The sequence below is a fragment of the Mytilus californianus genome, unplaced genomic scaffold, assembly GCF_021869535.1.
Source record: "Mytilus californianus isolate M0D057914Y unplaced genomic scaffold, xbMytCali1.0.p SCAF_6, whole genome shotgun sequence".
In the NCBI taxonomy this organism is placed as follows: domain Eukaryota; kingdom Metazoa; phylum Mollusca; class Bivalvia; order Mytilida; family Mytilidae; genus Mytilus; species Mytilus californianus.
In genome coordinates this window covers 39991440-40012364 of record NW_026262712.1, presented here as the reverse complement: position 1 = coordinate 40012364, position 20925 = coordinate 39991440, and the positions used below count along the sequence as shown (strand labels likewise).

The 20925-nt window shown below is 32.1% G+C and overlaps 2 protein-coding genes across 3 annotated transcripts in view; both read left to right on the top strand.

The window, feature by feature from the left end:
- LOC127705580 (caspase-14-like) overlaps positions 1–20925 on the top strand; it is a 173909-nt gene that overhangs the window by 33024 nt on the left and 119960 nt on the right. The window lies entirely within an intron of this gene.
- On the top strand, positions 874–6866 carry LOC127705577 (uncharacterized). The gene is made up of 2 exons (XM_052209905.1): positions 874–901; positions 4912–6866. The coding sequence occupies exon 2, from the start codon at positions 4919–4921 to the stop codon at positions 6614–6616; it is 1698 nt and encodes a 565-aa protein (XP_052065865.1). The 5' UTR covers positions 874–901; positions 4912–4918; the 3' UTR covers positions 6617–6866.

Genomic DNA, 20925 nt, shown 5'->3' with positions numbered 1-20925 from the left:
CAAATAATTTTAAAAATCATATAGAAATACGAATATAATCAATTAATGGAATTATGACATTGTCAAAATCAGAGATTATGGGGGACCCGGGATAATCATACAGCAATGCCACAAAATAAAATATGTGATTTTTAAAGACTTTTACTAAAAGGGTCCGGAAAATAAAAATAAATGACTATTTTGGCACATTTTTTTAAAATTTTACATAAGACCAGTACGATTCCTTTGTAACATAATATTCCTATACATAAATACGGAATCCTTTTCGGGCAAGGCTAATTTACTTTTTCCAATTTGATAGTAAGGCAACAGTAGTATACCGCTGTTTTATAGTCATAAATCGATTGAGCGAAAACAAATCCGGGTCACAAACCAAAACCGAGGGAAACACATCAACTATAGGAGGAAAACAACGAAACAACAGAAACACTGAACTGCTAAAAAAACAAACATAAATACATGTAGAAACGGACTACTCCTGACTTGGTACAGGACATTTAAAGAAAAAATGGTGGGTTGAACCTGGTTTTATGGCTAGCCAAACCTCCAGCTTATATGGCAATGTTAAAAATACCGCTCAAATGACAACATTACATGACAGGAATACAGAAAATATATGATATAACAAATTAATAACTTGATATAACAAATCAATAATTTGTTAAATAAAATCGGAAAAAAGAAAATTAGCATCGCCCTAAATAGCTTCCGTAAATGAATGATATATGTGATTAACTATCATGACGGTTAGTCGTTTAATAGGACCAAACAGAGACAATAACATCGTATCGGTACGTTGTATGCAAATTCAAATATTCCCGCCAGATATTAGTTTCCATTACGGTCACGTGAGTAATTACCATCCTGGTTAACATTCCAACAGGGGCGGACGCCTAATAAGGTAACAAACGTATTTTCTAAATAATTAAGAATACCTATGTCAACAAAGGCAAGTTAGACATTTAGTGTTCTTCATAAACGTAAATATTGACAGGCCAACATTTATTTATATATTTAAGTATTTTGTAAAAGAATCAACTTTCGTTTTTGTTATGACGGGTGATCATTTGCGTTTTTTTTTTTTTTTTTTTTTGTGATTGGAGCAAGAGTGATTGTGGAATATGGATATTATTGAAAATAGTCATAATAGTTTTCTTGTTTGTCGTTTTGTTACATTTTGTCATGTCAATGGGTTTCTTTCATAATTATTGAAGGCCGTGTAGTGACCTACAGTAACTTACATCCACAAGATTTGGCGTTTGGTTGATAGTCGCATTGTCTCATGGGCGATCATAATTTTGCTTGTATCTTTACATGTATAAGTTCTTTGATCATGTGTTTATCTTAATATTTATTCGTGTTTTTTTGTGGTGGTTTTGATATAGAAAATCATGGTTATATTAAATTCAGACCTTGGCAAAGGTCAAAATTTCACTGTACCTGTTCCATCTCAGGCTGATATTCCGTTGATATTAAACAAAAGAAATGGAATTCTTTATTAGAGTAGGTTAAAATAGCCAAGTTGGTATATTTGAAATATTTATATCTGTTTCTATTGCCTTTATGAAGTTTAATGAAGTGTATAATTTAGGTTTTTTTTGCATCTTATATACGTAGATATAAGAAGATGTGGTATGAGTGCCAATGAGACAACTCTCCATCCAAGTCACAATGTGCAAAAAATAAACAATTATAGGTCAAAGTAGTGCCTTCAACACAGAGCCTTGTCTCACACCGAACAGCAAGCTATAAAGGGCCTGAAAATGACTAGTGGTAAATAATTCAAACAGGAAAACAAACGGTCTAATCTATATAAAAAACGAGAAACGAGAAACACTTATGAACCACAACAAACGACAACCATTGAACAACAGGCTTCTGACTTAGGACAGGTGCAAACAAAAGCAGCGGGTTTAAACGTTTTAACAGGCGCCAACCTTTGCCCTAACCTGAAACAGTAGTGTAACAGTACAACATAGAAAGACACACTATAAAATATCAATTAAAATGGCTTAACTCGACCAAAAAGACATATTAACAAAAACAAGTAAACAAACACTGAACGAAGAAATTTGATCAATGACACAACACAAATACAATACTAATAAAATATGTTTATACCTAAAGTATAGTTTAAAGCTTCGAGATATATATGAACACCTTATTATGTTCATGCGTGTTTAAGTTCGCTGTTTTGTCTTGAAAACGTTAAAGAAATATCTGATACATCACCTCGCTTCAAATTCCATTATTATTATATATTGAGGCTATATATATATATATTGATATGATAACATTTTAAAATTCACAACATCAAAAAATGAAATATATGGGTCAAGTGAAATACCTTTCTAATGAGTCATAACAACATAGTGGGTGTGTTTGAATAACACATTTGTACTTAAAACACATGACGACAGATTTTACCTGTGTTTTTTTTTTTTTTTTTTGAGTAATAGCACCATTGATTTTACCCTATTAGTCTTTGTTAAATTGGTACTTTTCCAAAAAATGTGCAGATTTTATCTGTGTTTCAAATAAAGAAATACTTGGCATGAGTAAAGTTGTATCCTGCTTAGTACTACAGGCAAAATTCCACATTACATTTCATTGCATATACGATAATAACCTTCACTGGAAGATAACCAATCAAATTTTACCCATTTTTTCTGTTTACAAGCCTTAGTAACCATGTAACCTCAAGTTTCCAAAATATTTCATAGAAACAACAAAATAAAAAAGAATGGTGCTTTGAAACACCCAAGATATATGTTTATGACTCAAGTTTTAACTTCTTATAACTGTCAAATTAAAGGAAATTTTTTTGTTCGACCCTTTTTCGTATGAAACCGGATGTGACGTACTATAATTTGATGGTGTAACACCTTTAATGCATAACTTCGAAAAACATTTTAGTTTGACCTTCACGAAATACTGTATTCATTATTTTTTTGTGTTATTTATCTATCAAAAATTCCCCCTGACAACCAATCAGACAATAGGTTTAAGTTGATAAAAGGTCTAATCGTACATTTAATGAGGCTTAATAGCTAGTAGATGTATTTGTATTTTGAAATACAACTGTCATTGTAAGAATTGCAATAATGCTATATCGATAAATTTGGTTTTCAAGCACTAAATTGATAGCGCGTCATCACTACAATGGCTTCAATTTTCACGATTGAATAAATTATGTGGAGATATTTATGACCTTATACATTCGAAATTGTCATATTTAGAGCAAAATGAAGGGGATGCCCATGTTTGGGACATCAAATCACAACTTCCATATCTTTTGACGGAAAAGCTTCCACCTATTCGCAAGGGGAGTAGTCCCCATCAAAGGTGCCAGAAATGTTTTACGTGGTCTTTCTAGGAACCTATTTATCGTTTCGACTACAGTCCTCATCAGTGAACTCCTTGATGTGTAACATTGATGCAGGTCACTATAAGCGTTTTCATCAAACTTGTTTTGGTTAGAGAAAAGTAGATGGGGAACCTGTTTAGGACACCAAGGTGCAACTTTTTTTTGTTTATATTTTACGACCCTCTGTATGGGAGAAAATTCCTAATGTTGATTCCAGAGATATCACAAGTGATCCACACTCTAAAACTATTAATCACTGGGACAATTGCCTCCTTAACATGTCCCCTTTTTATGACCAAAAGTTCAAGGTCACCAAATTTGACCATTTTATGTATGTTTGTCGGATACCGTAAGAAATATGAAGAACAAATTTTGATACATCAAGCAGCAATTATATTATCTTTCAACGCCAACGTGACGACACAAGCTACGACCGAGATAATCTTCATCGAAGGTTCAAAATGAAAATAACACTTTATAAATTGTATGCACTTTGCTCGATTAATCTCTATCAGGAACATTCGGAGCTAGCAATTTGAAAGACAAGGATCTATAAGTATTGAAGTAAAAGCTAGATGGCAACAAGGGACCCCACTTTAATAATTAAAACACCCTCTTATTGTCAGTGTCCTTGTGAGCGGGATATAACGATTGGGTGATTCTGGTTAAAAGTGACATAACACTTTGCTAGAGGAAGTTATAACCTTGGTTTCATAATAAATTTATAGAAAGATGATAGAAACCGTTATTGAACCGTTGCAAATTCAATAAAAATAGTAAAATTATTCAATACTTTGAAATCAGTGTTGTTTAAATTAATTATAAATGAACAGGACATGTAAATATAATATGGACAATCAAGTATAGGAAGGTTATTTGTTATTTCGCTTGACGTCATTACTATCTAAACATATTCGACCAAATATTGTCATTTTACACGTACATGTATTGTTTAAACAGAATGAAGCGATAACTCGGGATCTCTTAGTCATAGTGAGCTAGTGTCTTCAACAATTTTGGGTATGAGCAATCACAAAGGTCCAGATAGGTCAAGAGAAGTGTGTACCAGGTGATTGCTCAAACCCTACTATATAAACATTTTATGGTTCCTTCGCACTTTAAATTTATAAACTGGAATGGAATTTCCGAAAACACATGTACCATTTTAATATTGAAAATATAACATGTGATATGTGATAGTCTACTGTATTCAAAGACATATGGTTATAAGGTACTTTTTGTATCCTTAAGGGACTTTAAAATAAATAAGTTTTTGAAGGGTTGTTAATTGGATTTGATCTTCGATATGTTTAACGTTAAGATTGTCATATCTCAAGGAACCTTGTTGTAAAGACACTAGCTCGCTACGAGTAATATATCCCAAGATACCGCTTCTAATGACACATGTAACAAAGGTAACTGGAAATATCTGAGAACACTAAGGTAAATGATTTACAAAAGGTTATTTTCTAACACGGGAAACAGCTCTTATTCATTCTCTGAACAATATCGTTAATTGTTCATTATCAACTATTATCTTGTAGTTTGGTGATGCATATGGACTCCTCTTCCCAGAGTTGTGGTGTGTGTGACCTCCGACACATCAACAAACCATCTATAGTTTGGTGTACAGAATGTGATGAAGGACTATGTACAGAATGTCAGGAACACCATAGTCTGTCGAAGGGAACCAGAAACCACAAGACCATAGCATATACGGAGTACCAGAAATTACCTAGTGATGTACTAAGGATCACTCAAAACTGTAGTACACACCAAGAAAAATTTATAATTTATTGCCGGAAACATGAACGTCCTTGCTGCAGGAAATGTATAGTTGAAAGCCATAAAGAATGCCGGGATATCGAAAATTTAGATGACGTCATTCAACATGTCAAAACCTCAAATGCCGTCTACGAGATTGAGGAAACATTGGTTGAAGTAGCAGAAAATTTACAGAAAATCCATCAACATCAACAAGGAAATCTGGCGACGTTGAAAGAGAAAAGAAAACAAATTCAAAAAGAAATTCAAAAGGCCAGGACAACGATCAACAACCATCTGAACAAACTACAAGAAGATTTGATAAAACAACTTTATGCTGTAGAAGAAAAAGAAAACTCGAAAATTCGTCAGTTATTGTCTACATTAGAAAAGACAGAAAAAGAAATTTTAGATAATCAGAGAAACATTGCGAACATCAAGCAACACGCAACTGACCTTCAGCTATTTCTTTCAATTAAGCAAATAGAAGAAGACGTCTGTATCAAAGATGAATTTCTTAACTCACTAGTCCGAGGCGAGGGTCTAAAGCTTTATGGTCTAAAATATAAAATCAACACTGCTATTCAGAATATCATTTCCGATATCAAAAGTTTTGGAGATGTCCACATTGAAGCGAAACAATGTGAAATTGTTCTTAGCAGGAAGAAGACGAAACAAGCACAGATAATTGTACCAACCGTTGAATCAAGTTCCATTGAAAATATAAAACTGAAAATAAACAAGACAATACAACATCAAGGAAAATACGTCTTTGGATGTTGCTTGCTACCAAATGGTAGAACGGTGTTTACTTACTACAATGAATTTGCAGTAAGAGTATTCAGCAATGAAGGAATACAAGACTTTGAAGTGAAGATACCGTGTTACCCGTTTGATATAGTGTACAACAGTGAGGACAATACATTGGCTGTTACATCTGGTGGTTCAAGAGAGCATTGTATTATCATTATAGATTTGAAAAAGAAACAAATCAAGAAAACAATTTCACTGGATTCGAATATTTATGGCATAGCACTGAAAGATAATCGATTGATGTATTCCGCTGAAGACAAAGGGATACAAATGATCAATCCGTACGACGAGTCAATAAGTGACATAGTTCGAGATAAAATGCCTAGTAACTGTTACATTGCAACTTTTGAACACCAAACATATCAGACAAACAGTTTAACAAATACCGTTAATTGTTACGATCAACACGGTAAATCGCAATGGACTTTCCATAATGAAAGCATTCTGAGGTCTCCTCGTGGTATTTCTGTAGATACTATTGGTAATTTGTACGTGACGGGGGTCCGTTCGCGCAATGTTGTAGTTATCTCACCTGACGGACGACGATATAGAGAAGTATTGGCAACAAGTGATTGTCCTTCAGAACCTTTTTCACTTTTTTATAATAATTCAAAAAAGCAGTTGCTAGTGGCGAACTGCGAAGACGAGGCTCAATTGTTTGATTTTATTTGAAATGTGTTTGTCCCGGTTCAGGTTTTCAATAATATTTTTTTTTTTTTCAATTTTAGCTGTCACAGCTTCAAGTGTTCGGGTGAAATAAACTGTTTATGTATTATAACTGTTAAGTTTATTCATATGGTTACGATAACTAACAATGTATGCGCAACATTCCTGTCAATGTTATGGTTAAGATTGATAACGCCTAATGGAGGTCCTGTTACATATAGAAAACATACATTTCGGAATAAAAAGAAACTTATTAAAGATACCACGCTTATAATTTGTTTACGCCATATGATACTAGTAATTTAAATTTATTCATGTTATAAATCTGTATAATGAGGAAATTCACAAATACATGACATTGTCTTCATTATTCAGAAATCATTACGCATACATGAACAATACTGATATTTGACAGTATCATATAAAAAAAATGAAAATGTGGAGTTTACATTAATGAGACAGCAACCCAAAGGCAAAAAGCCAAATATCAAGAGGACTTCATTTCACGATAAACATAGTTTATGTAGTTGTCTGAAATCATGGCTCTCACGTCAATTGGGATTTCTTTTTCTAGAATCAACCTTCGTCAGTCGTATTTTGTACTGTAGAATGATATAGCGTTACCTAATAACATTATATTGTTTACTAATTTTTATCAGAGTCTTATAAACCCAGATATTGCAAGTCGGTGAGAACTCGTAATGATATGAAACACTGGAGAGTACAAGTTAAAAGCTCTGTATTTGAAAAAAAATCACACCAGATTTTAAATTAATACCTTCAATATCATATCAAGAAATAATTTTAAATTACATTTTCAAGTTTACTAGATCATATTCTTCTGTGTCCAAACGACCCCGGAAAAAAAATGTGTCTACTCGATAATATTGGTCTTCCAGCATGCTGACGGACCACTAAAAGCCTGCTGAAAGGTAAATTTCGGTTCACTTATTATATGGTATTTGTATGTGATTGTAGAATATAAATGCAGAAATTACTATTTTCGATTGTGATGTGTAACATTTTCTACAACCGTGCTAGATTAATTAAGAAATAAGTAAAAATACACTACAAAACGAGGATCAGAGTAACCCTTACTTTTAATTAGGCTTACTTTCTAATTCAATTAGACACGTGGTCTTTCTGTATAGTAGAAGATATATATATTACTCAGTTTTTGCACCTTAATATTTGTATTTCTACCTATGGAACGACAGAAGTGAGATATGTTAATAAAGAATGACCTGGTATGGTTTTTAAAAATGTACGACCCGGTTTCGTTCTTCAATTTCATGAAGTATGAACCGGTATCTGTATGACTCCCTCTTTTGTTTTGTGTTATTGTGATTTTCCGAATAGGACCTACCGAATTAGACTTATCACAGGGTTTGTACTGAAATAAGGAACACGACGGATACTACATGTGGAGCAGGATCGGCTTACCCTTCCGGTGCACCTAAGATCACCCCGGTTTTAGTTGGGTTCGTATTGCTCAGTATTTTATTTTTTATGTTGTGTTTTGTGTACTGTTGTTTGTCTTTTGGTCGTTTTCTAATGTTGTCCTTGCGTTGTCAGTTTATGTTTGATTTTGAATGTCCCTATGGTATTTCTCGCTTCTTTTTTAAGATATAACGTTAAATAGAAAGAAAATGAGGTGAAACTGATAAAAACCATACTAAGTATGTTGATTTGCTCTGAATCAGTCTATTGCGAAACCATCGACGTCCTTTATGTATTTCTTATTCAGCTTGAAGACTTTCACTTCAATCTACAACCCGCATCTCTTTTGACTCATAATGTTAACAAAAAATAGGAAATATTATAGACGAAGGCAATTTTGTTGGAGAAAAATATTCAATCCAAGGAAATGTAAGATCCTAAAAATCGACAAATGTAAAAATAAAAAAAAAAACTTTTTATTGACATGTATGTTGATAAATGTTTTTTTTTTTAATAAAGGTATAATGATACTTTTGAACGTGTTTAGTTATAAGAATCAGATCAGCACAGGATGTATACACTTGTCAACTTGTTCTATAGTCGCGTTTTTTTTAACAGACAAAGCAGATATTGCTTACCCGTATCTCGCTGAACGATTTGCTACTGTCCGTAAATGGTTGGCATGTGTTTCATAGTGACAAGTATATTCAAAGATTTAAAAATCATTGATAAAAGAGGTCAAGGCCCATGGCTGGTCAATTGGAAGGCTAGTTACGCAACAATCAGACAACAACGGTAGATATGTTATACACATTGTGAAGATAGATAACTGTCTGTGACTTTAATGATTTGTAATATTTCGATGTAATATTTTAAACTTCTTTGTTTTATATTTTAACAGATATGGTTTTTATACTTTCAAACCATATTTAAAAACTTCTAAAAGATAGAAAAATATAAAGCAGAAGGAAGATGTCAGAACGCAAAAAAGAAGTCTGAATAAATATATGAGAGTCCTGTGCAATTTCAGTTATTGGTATGTTGCTTTAAAATGAAGTTGCCAATATCAGGTACTATATGTCTCTGTTTCTGTTCACAAATTGAATAGGTTAAAAATCTTACCTGTCTCTGTTTCCGTTCACACATGGAATAATTAAAAAACTTACCTTTGATTTTTTTTTTCTTTTATTTGACGTTTCTATTATAACCTGATAACAATGCATAAAGCCGCATTTACATAAATTTCTAAGCTACCACTTAGTAGTTGATATAAAACTGTTGAGATCATAATTATTTGAAATTTACTATAATGATAAGTGATCGATGTGTAAAGAATCCATATTTATGCACCAACAAATTTAGATTTATATTTCAGACAATGAATTACGTATTAACTCCACAGGTTATTTCATCTATCAGCATTTTTGTCACCAGCTATTATTTCATAATGAAAAACATGGATACCTTAGACTTGCACCTTAATCTATTTACAAACTCCTTTTGCTTACTCAGTCTTACAAAAATGTACACCTGAACCCTTTAGAGTAAAAATGTCGTATCTTTCAATTATAAAATGGTTAAGTAGAGCTGTAAGCCTGTCATCTCATACTGATAAAGGGACAGATAATATAACTAAACAAACAGATGTTAAAACAAAAAAAGATGAGTTTTTGACAGTAGAGATGATAATAAACAATATATTTAGTTTAATATATTACCATTCCAGGGTAGGAACAATGAAATTAGTGGAAATTTTGTTTACTTTCACATTTGTATAGCTAATCATGGAAATTAAGTATTAAAAAGGATGGAGGACAATTTTTGATGTTATATTTCCCTTCACATAAAAAAAAATGTTAATTTGTCTTCCTTTAATTTTTAATTAGTATTACATGTTTATGTTTGTAATGACTAAATATACACATTTAAAGATATTGATAAGTGTAGTGTATTTTTTATTCCTTCATGCAAAAATTACCACCTATTATAAAGAAAACAAAACATGTAGTTTTCATCAACAAACAAACTTATAATTGAAGTGACAAATTTGTTTGACAATTTTATGTTTTCTAAGGGGTGTAGCTGATAAGCTGATTTTCAATCCAACATCATTTTGATGCGATTTCTTGAGCTAAGATGTAGGACTGCACTGTAACATGCATGCAAACACAGAAACACGCGAAACTGTATATCGAGAGAAATGATCGTGAAGGAAAATTAACGATCGTCCAGTATTGCAATCTACTCGGAAAAAAAATCGTATCGCTCATGAATGGAATAAGATACAATTTGATTTCAAATTCTGTGGAAAAAAAATCGGCTGTATAAACAAAAGGGGGAACAAATTGTAGCAAAACATGTTTTAGTCAAAATGATTATGAGTCCTAATAAATATAGCGTAACGCAGTAACATTAAAGTACTTAAAAAACTACTCAAAGGGCAGCACATACGAACAAAAATCACAGTTACTGTGTAGTGGATTTCTATCGAAAAGGAAATGATAATTAAAACAGAAATACCCTCTTGCGTTTTCCTAAGAAGAATGTTATAGTGTTGTGTACTATTTTTAGGATAAATTTTCTCAAACGTTTACCAGCTCATTTTCAAAATGAAAACAATGTTTATATTAACATGATTAATGGGGTCTTAAAGCTAGTTTAACGGCTCAGACATACGATTTCCCCCTTTTTCAAGTGGACCAAATCACTACATTTCTTAAATTCTAGTCACAAATATTTTTACATGTAATTTAATTCCCCTAATAACTTGTTTATGCATAATATGTCAAGAAATTTGGAATGTGTATGAAAACATGCTAGCAATACACTGTCATCACTAGGAATAACATTGGTAGCCGTACGTGATTGTGAGAGAGAGTGTATACGATACAGTTGCAAATGCAGATAATAACGTTATCAAAACTTTTCGTGTTGTTTTCGCAACGTTGTTAATAAAAAACGTTGTAATTTCTCGATGTTTCTAATAAGAACATTAACATTTCGTGACGTCGCTTTAGATGAAGTCACCTGTGCCGAAAATTCACTAACGTCATAAATTCGTAACGCAAATTTAAAAAAAAATGTACCTCCTTAGAAAAGCGACCATGTCACGAGAATTGTTATATTTATTCATTAATAATGAAGTCAACAGTATTAACTTGAATTATAAAAAAATATATCAGATGAACATTTCCACTTTTGTGTGTATTTTTTTTTTTCATTTCGTATAGGACATGAATTGAAATATATGTAATTAATAAAACGTCAATGAGACAGAAACTCAACTACATAAAAAGCCAAATAAATAATTTAGATATCAACGTACTGTCGTCATCAGTATATAGTATCTATACCATTTGGCAAACTCTAAATCTTACGGGGAACTGTCATTGTAAGGATGAATTTAACAGAGACAATAGACAAGATAGCAAAATAACATAGTAATAAAGACAACACCTCATACTGTTTCTGACTTTGCAAAGGTACATTAAAAAGTTGATGAGATAAACGGCTTTTTATAATTTAACCCAGTGGAATATGTATGGGTATGTAAAAAATCTATTAGTTAATAAGACACCGTTATTATAAAAACATTTTCAACAAACGCATGTTTTACTTTAGGCTGATATGAATTCACAATTTATTGAAAAAAACCTGAAAATCAAGTGTCAAAAAGTGTTGAAAAGGAGTCCCCCCTTTTCAACCTACCTAACCCACACACACGCGTTCGATGCTTATTGATAATTCATCAATGATGTATACATCTACAGTAATCAAAAACATTATGTAAATCAAAAGTATGTCATATGCTAAAAACAAAATCAACCGCATTTCTTTACAAAGAATGTGAACGGAGAATAAGTTGAGGTTCTCTTTCAAGTCGCCAACAAAGTTATTATGTATGTCGCTTTAGTTTGCATCACACTAAATACATATGGTTTTGGAAGACGTTTTACTTATATATATATATATATATATATATAAATATATAATAAATGCTCCCGAAATTCATAAAACAGCCTCTTCCGAACATTTGAAGGTCCCGACTACCGGTATGTATTGGTTACCAAAATTACACAAACAACCATTTAAATTTCGTTTCATCTCCGCATCTAGTAAGTGTTCTACTACTAATCTTTCAGTGCTTCTAACTACCTCCCTTACTACTTTCAAAGAACTTGTTATTAACTTTTGTAGTAAAGCTTATGAAAATAATGGTATTAATTATTTTTGGAGTGTTAAAAACTCTTTAGAGGTTTTATATAACATACGTGCTTTTGATGGTCCTTTTAATTCTGTTGACAGTTATGATTTTTCTACTCTCTACACTACACTTCCACACAATCTCATTAAGAAAAAATGTTTATATTTAATTAAATGGTCTTTTGAAAAATCTCACTGCAAATGTATTTGCTGTAACTCGTTTAAAGCTTTTTTCTGCAACGAAAAAGGAAAATATGCTAAACGGAAGATTTTATACACACAGAAGAAGAAGTATACTTAACAACAAAATTATTTTCATTTACATGTGTATAATATGACGCAGGTTTCTTCAAGAGTGATGATTTTCTAAAAATTGTTTGAAATTTCACAGTGATATCATACTTTAACTTTGTTTAAACCTGTTTATTTACTTTTGACTTTAATTATTTATCCCTTGTAATGTTTTATTAACTGTGTATTTGCATTCAGGTGTCACAGGTCAAATTTATTCGTTCATTGTGTGTTAATTTACGTTTTTTGATTGAGTTAAGCCTTCCAATTGATATTTTATAGTGTGTTTTTCTATGTTGTGATGTTATACTATTGTTTCAGAAAAGGGAGAAGGTTTGGTACCATTAAAACGTTTAATCCCGCTGCAAATGTTTGCACCTGTCCTAAGTCAGGAATCTGATTACAGTAGTTGTCATCTGTTTATGTAGTCCATACGTGTTTCTCGTTTCTAGTTTGTATATAGATTGGACCGTTGGTTTTTCCATTTGAATGGTTTTACACTGTTGGTTTTTTGAGGCCCTTTATATATTGCTGTTCGTTGTGAGCCTAAGCTCCGTGTTGAAGGCCGTACATTGACCTATAATGGTTTACTTTTGTGAATTGTGACTTGGATGGAGAGTTGTCTCATTGGCACTCATACCACATCTTCCTATATTTATATAAATACACTTACTGGAAATGTGAAATTATGTTTGAAACTTTAAATTTTCTTCTGGACAACATATATGTACGTTTCGGCGAAAAAGTGTATTGACAGGTAGAAGGTATTCCTATGGGTATTATTGCGCGCCTTTGATAGCAGATTTATTCCTGTATTGCTTTGAATCTCAGTTTATGACCAAACTCAGTAAAGACACGTCATTGTTATATTTGGTTGATATATTCAACAATACCAACTGTTATCTTGATGATATGTTTTCGTTAAATAATCCAGAGTTCTCTAAATTTACTACCGAAATTTTCCTAAAAGGAACTTACTTTAAATAAATCTAACATAAACAGCAGTAGTTGTACTTTTCTAGATTTAGACTTCCAAAGGGAAACTGCATACTAAAATTTACGACAAAAGAGACGATTTATCATTCCCTATTGTTATTTTTCCTTTTTTAGACGGCGATGTTCCTTTGGCTCCATCATACGATGTTTATATATCCCAACTCGTTCGTTATGCTCGTGTGTGAAGTGATGTCATAGATTTTAACGAACGTAATCAATGCATCACTGGTAAATTATTATTTTAACTTTTATTTTGGCATTGTCATGTCTTCTTTGACTGTCCATGGCGTTAAAACACTAAATCCAGTGGATGTGTTTTAGTTGAATTTAGTCTCTGATGCATGATTTTTTATTATTTTTTTTTTTTTGGTTTTAACTAGCTTTCAGTAAAGTGCAAGTACTCTCAAATCGTACTTTCGTGTTAGTTTGACCTGTTGACACAATTTGTAGTCATTTTTGTTATTCAATGTTTACTTATTTTGTGTTATATTTACTATTTTTAATATGTATTTAGTATGACGATAAATTTTCAATTCTGTTCTCGAACTATGAACAACAAATTTATTCATTTTGTAAAATTTCCGTGCACCATGTATCCGTACAACTAAATTGTTATATTTCCATGTGAACTTTATCTTATTTATGCCATTTTGTCCAAAGTTAAAGTCGTCTTTCTGATACTGTTTTACATCTCATCCCCCCCCCCTCCCCCCCCCCCCCCCCCATTGATCACATTTATTCGTTCAGTGTATGTTTTGTTTTTGTTAATATGTTTATTTGATTGCGTTAAGCCATTTCATTTGATATTTTGTAGTGTGTCTTTCTATCTTGTAATGTTACACTACTACTTCAAGTTATGGCTCAACATGATGTTTTGGGTAAAGATGTGAAGCCGGAATAAAAACACCCCATTCATATATTCTTATGAAATCATTCATGGCAAAATCAGTACCCATTCATATATTTTTCAGATATCACATATTCATTTTTTTAGATTCTAACTTTATTTTAAACGATAAATCAAGATTAATACCAAAATCTAATCGAAAGATGAAAATTACTGACCCATTGACATATTACCTATATGAAATTGCAACCCATTGATATATTTGACGTATCAAAAAAGTGACCCATTGCATCAAGAAAACAGTTAGGCGAGTAATCATATGAACTATGACGGACAATTCGTGTTATATAGTATAAAAGCAAAAAAAAATAGATACTAGAAATACCCAAAAAACAAATTGAAAAATAAAAAAAAATAAAAAAACAAAACAAAAAAACAAACAAACAAACAACCAAACAACCAAAAACAAATGCTAGTTCTTTATGAAATATAAATTATTAACTGATAGATATTTCTTGAGTTCTTGTTTCGATCCTACGATTTACAGAAAAGGACGATGATTTACAGAAAAAAATAAAAAAAGACCGAAAAGGACAAAAAAAAAAAGAACAGAAAAGAATCGAAAAAGAGCCGAAAAGAGCATACGTAATATACATATTTTATATTTATATACACACGAAATTTTGAAAGTGTTAACAATTCCTCGTAATAAATGAACGCATAATTCTAACTTAGATTGTACACATTATAGGGATATGTGGACACCAAAAATTAGAGACAGTATAACTTGTTTTTTTTTTTTTAGTAGTATTTTATTTTATATATACCTACAAGTAATCATTTGCACACTGTACAATATAAACCACTCCTGTTATACACCATAAAACAAATGTTTTCTTATAGTATAGTATCGAAATACAATAAGCAATTTAATAAAATAATGGTTTCTTCAAAAATAAAAAAAATAATATTTGATGTTAAAAAAAAAATGAAGGAACAGACAACCTGGAACAAGTTTATCCATGTCCCAGATGCGACAAATTGTCATTCGATAAATAAATAAATGAATAAACTAGAAACTGTTTTTTGGCTATATCCATGAAAAGTATTATAGATTTAAGGAAATTGTTGGCGGAAATAGATCAACCATCTACGGTCTACAAATAAGTTAATATAATTTAATTTGAAATCAACTCCTTAACATTAATTGTCCTAGAAAAATGATTTTTCTCTCTGTCTGCGTTTTTGGTTTTATTTCAAGATTTATACAAGTGTGGACACAATCAGTGTAGATAGTATGTTTGGATGTTTGACAGTGTTTTCTGACAAAAAGAGTTCTCTATTTTTCCCCATAGGGTTCTACGTTAAATTGTGTTGCACAACAATAGCCAACCTGTACCAAAGACTAAACATTAGCAGTGTCGTTTATCTTATATTTAGTTTTAATGTTCAAGACTTTAACGGACGAGAAACTAATTGCATGAATTACCGATGATTATGATAAAATATGTTCCACAACTTTGCTTTTGGATAGCAGCAAAAACTCAAAATTAGGAGAGGAACACATTAGGTTATCTCTGCTTGATTTTAATAGGCGAGATGGTATCTGAGAACCTGCATGTATAACTATTTGTATGGTTCTATTTATGCTAGGAGCTTCGGTGGCCGAGTGGTCTAAGTAGTTACTACTGTAATCACTAGCCAGTCAACACTGAGGTTGTGAGTTCGAACCCCGCTCGTGCGGGTGTACTTGACTTCAATCTTAATTGACTAGGATTGTCAGTTTTCCTATCGATGGTCGGTTGTTTTCTCCGGGCACTCCGGCTTCCTCCACCCATAAAAACTGGCCGCCACGAAATAGCCCAAAAGCGGTGCTTAAAAGTAGCGTTAAAACACCAAAATCAAAATCAAATCAAATCTATTTATGCTCCTTTGTGATGGTCATTTCTTCCTTGGGTTTGTCCGCAAAAAAATCTGTAAACCAGTTAAGGATCTTCCCAGTATCATTTTCAGTATCGTCCGTGATATAATTATAAAAATAATGCACATCTTTATAAAACATTAGAATAAAGGTCCCCTTTTTGAAAGATTTCTCGACAAAAAATCCTATTTTAACTTTTGGTGTCTATACTTTATCCTGGTAAATGTATTGTGGTAGTTTCCAATAAGTGCAGCCGGAAGGAACAACAATAATTCCCATTATTTCTCCCGACTGCACACCAGACTAGAAATATAACGGGTGTAAGGATAATTTAGTATTTAAGATTATTGATTATTGGTGAATAAGAATTTAATATGGTCCCTAAATTACCCTCCCAGTAGGCCATTCTAGCGAGAAACGTGTGCCAGTTGAATGCTACCAATGCAATTACGTCTCCCACGATTGAAGTAGTAGATAAGGAGTCCTTCAAAGAATTTATATTTTATTGCCGTTCATTTCCCATAACAATATGTGTATATTATGCTGAAAAAAATCCCAAAAGACATACTGGTATTTAGTGAATCCTCCGTCTTCTGACGAGAGAAAACAAAACATTTATGTCATCAGAGGCGTATTGAGAGGGCGTCAGATGGCCCGCATCATCTTATCCCTGAATTCTTTTTTTAAATTAACAGGGATTTTTGGCTAAATTTGGTCCGAGCCCCTCTCCTTTTTCAGAAATTCTGGTTCTGCCACTGGTCATTGACTGAGAAATCACCTATACCTACAACCGTTATCGCCGATTTAAATGTATACACATGTAATAAATATAGAAGCCAAAAAATAGAAAAAAATATAGCTAGTTGTTAATATACTTTTTCACACTTTATCGGAAACAGAGAAAAGGGGGAACGAAATTTCTAAATTTAACAATATTTAACGGAAACTGTCAAGTAACGTAATAGGTATTTGCTCTTAACGTTAGATATGTTTGCACACAATGTAATAGGTGTTTGAAAAAAATGTAATAGGTGTTTGCACATAACGTAATACGTGTTTGCACACAATGTAGTAGGTGTTTCCAAATAACGTTATAGTTGTTTGCACATGACGTTATAGATATTTCCACAAAATGTAATAGGTGTTTGATCAAAACGTTATATGTATAATTTTGCACATAACGTAATAGGTATGTGCATGTGACATAATAGGTATTTGCACAAAACGTATTAAGTATTTGCATATAACATAATATGTGTTTGCACAAAACGTAAAAGGTGTTTGCACATAACGCAATAGGTGTTTCCACATAACGTAATAGGTGTTTGCACATAACGTAATAGGTGTTTGCACATTACGTAATAGGTATTTGCACAAAACATAAAAGGTATTTGCACATAACGTAATAGAGATTTCCAATAAAATGACATACGTACCTAACTCGACGTACGCACGTAACGGGACCGTTTATTGCTAATCTATTAATTTTGTTAAATACGTCATTCAAGTTTTAACTAAGTATTCCTAAACTATAAAACCCATTCAGGATTAATTTTATCAATATCAAGTATTTCTAAGATGATGAAAAACGAAAGAAATCATGACTTTTATATATCACGTGATTTTTGAGATTCCCGCCAAAACTTCACTGTCATAAGACCACGTATATACACGTATCTTTACCTATCATACGATTGATCTGAGTTGTCTTTCATGGTTTTGACCATGACTTTGTTTTTCGATATACTTTGCAAATGAACCTTTTATTATTTAATATTTGACATGCTTTTATTTGTCGTTATCAGATTGGTGTCCCTTTTTCCTTTCGTCTCTTATTGATTTATAATATTTAATTTACTTGGGTATTTATTATATGACAGAGATTTTTCTAGCAATTTCAGAAATATCGAATTCAAAGTGTTAGTCAGAATTTGTCTCTGCTAAAGTTGATACGTTGGATTGCATCATACTTTATTAAGCATCATTTGACCCCAGGAGTGTAAAGAATAAATCGAAAACAGAATGCATGCTAAGCATATTAATGCCTTTGAAGAGAAAATTGAAAATATTTGTTGAACGGACAGACTGGCGGACGGACAGACAGGGTGATTGTAATATGAGTGCGGGTACAATATTTTGTCAGTGTATGTATCTTAGATGCTAGTGGTAAGGGAGTCTGGATCAAAACGGGGAAATCTTTACTCGTTAAAAAGTATTTTTTACTATTTAGAATAATAATTGCATGCCTTCTGGATAATAGTACAATAGCAAGTCACAAGGATAATGGAAGCTGTGAAACACCATTTTACAATAAAAACTAAGCTTTTTGATACAAAGAAACAAGGAGAAAAATCAAACAAATTATGCAAGAAAAAGTGATATCAAAACAAAACAAATGTTGCTAGAATAATAATATATGCACTTAAAGCATAAAATATATAAACGGTTTTTATTAAATATGGAATTGACTGGTAGCAGGCCAGCCTCGATTTTGGGTTCAATTATTTTGTTGGACAATTCGATCCAGCGAATCACTATCATTTCATCATCCTTAATATATATGTAATATTTGTCGCTGGATATAAGACATACATCAGTATCATCATCTTCATAAGTATTATAGCCTGAGGCTAAATCTTCGTCGTATTTATTATAGCTTGTAAGTTTTATAGCTTGATGCTAAATTCTTATCTGATATTTTAGCCAATTTATGTCGAGAACTTATTTTATGCATGCATCTCTTTGCTACATGCTATAAATGTCCAAGTTAAAGCCAATAGAGATCATAGAAGTATGTTTATCAAATGATCATGTCTACTTATAATTAAAACAGTAAGAAAGGGATTGACTCGTCCGACTAAAACGAAGCACAAAAACAGCAACTACTAGCATTTCAAAATAAACTCCATGAACCGATCTTAGAGTATTCACAGCTACTGAACACTATCTTAAAAACAATTACAACTAATAAATACAGAATAATTATCCAGTCTAGAATATTAATAAATTATTTCGTACTGTTACACCACTGTCCAAGGTAAGTCACTAAGTGGGCCCGTTAACATGTTTAACTCCGTCACATTATGTATGGCGGTGACTGTCCCAAGTAAGGAGCATGTAATTCAGTGAATATCATTTGTTGCTGTGCTTTCGTTCATTTTTTTTGTACATTAATTAGGCCGTTAGTTTTATCGTTTTTGTTGAATTACATTTGTCATTTTGTGGCCTCCTATAGCTGACTATTCGGTATGGGCTTTGCTCATTGTTGAAGGTCGTACGGTGGCCTATAGTTGTTAATTTCTGTGTCATTTGGTCTCTTGTGAAGAGTTGTCTTATTGGTAATCATACTACATCTTTTTTGTACATATCACAAATTAAGTACACAAACACTCCAGAAAAGCAAGACCTTGTGTCATGTCAAAAGCACAGAGTGTCTGTAGAACCATTAGTGTTCATAACTGTATAGCAGATTATATGTAGTTTCTATAAAATGTAATGATAATTTATCAGTAAAAGATACATGATTATTTGTTAGTGGGATTATATATAACTAAATAAATGAATATTTATATTAAAAGAAACATTAGAAACAAGAATACGTGTCCATTAGATTACACGCCAGTATCACATTTCCGTGTTAAGTGAGCTCTAAATCCAGGAAAAAATCCAATTCAGTATGTAGTCTTAAACTTTTAAATCTCGTGTTCAAACATTGTTGTTTTTAAAACGTATTTATCAAAGTCAAACGACAATCATTTAATTTTTTTTTTTGGTGCTATACAATTTGTGATTATGGCCGGATCCAAGATATTTGAAAGAGGGCGTAGTTCCCGATAATTGAATTTATACTGCCGAGCGAAGCAACGCGAAAAAATACTGGACGATTTTATACTAAACATTTGTATAGATAACGTGGAAAATGTGAGATGTTCAAAATTACTTGGCGATCGAAAGGGGGGAGTACGCCTCTACCCCTGTATCTGCGAATGCACGTTTAGGCATACATGATCAAAACCTCGTCCCATGCATTATTATAGTTAAAGACTAAAAAGTACTTTTTGATAAATGTATCAATGATATGAATTTCTGCCCACGTCAAATTATCTTGAATTAAATTACAGAATTTTTTTTTAAGTTAGTCGCGTACACCTTTTACATTCGGGTGTGTTGGAATCCACTTTTTTAACGGTAAAACTTATAAAAACAAAAAAAGAGATAACCTTCTCGCTTCGGATTTCATTATTTTAATATTTTCATGCTAAATGTTTACTTGGTAGTTTTTAAAATTCATATGTTGAGAAGAACTGAAATATGGGTCAAGTGAAATGACAAGAAATGATGGGTGTATTTGATTACAAGTTGCTAGCTTACTTATTCCATTAAAATATTTTTGTCAATAAAATCATTAAAAATTTAATAACAAAATATTTAAAGATTAAAAAAAGTAGTTGGGGTTGATTTTTACATTAAGTCTACATCAGCAAAAAATGCGTGTTCAAAGAGCAAAAAATGCATGCAGTGTGTGCTCCCCTCCGTCATGCTTTGATGCAATAGGACGATATACGTTGAGTTAGGTCGGTTATGTCGAGTAAAGTCATTTTATTGGAAATCTCTAAT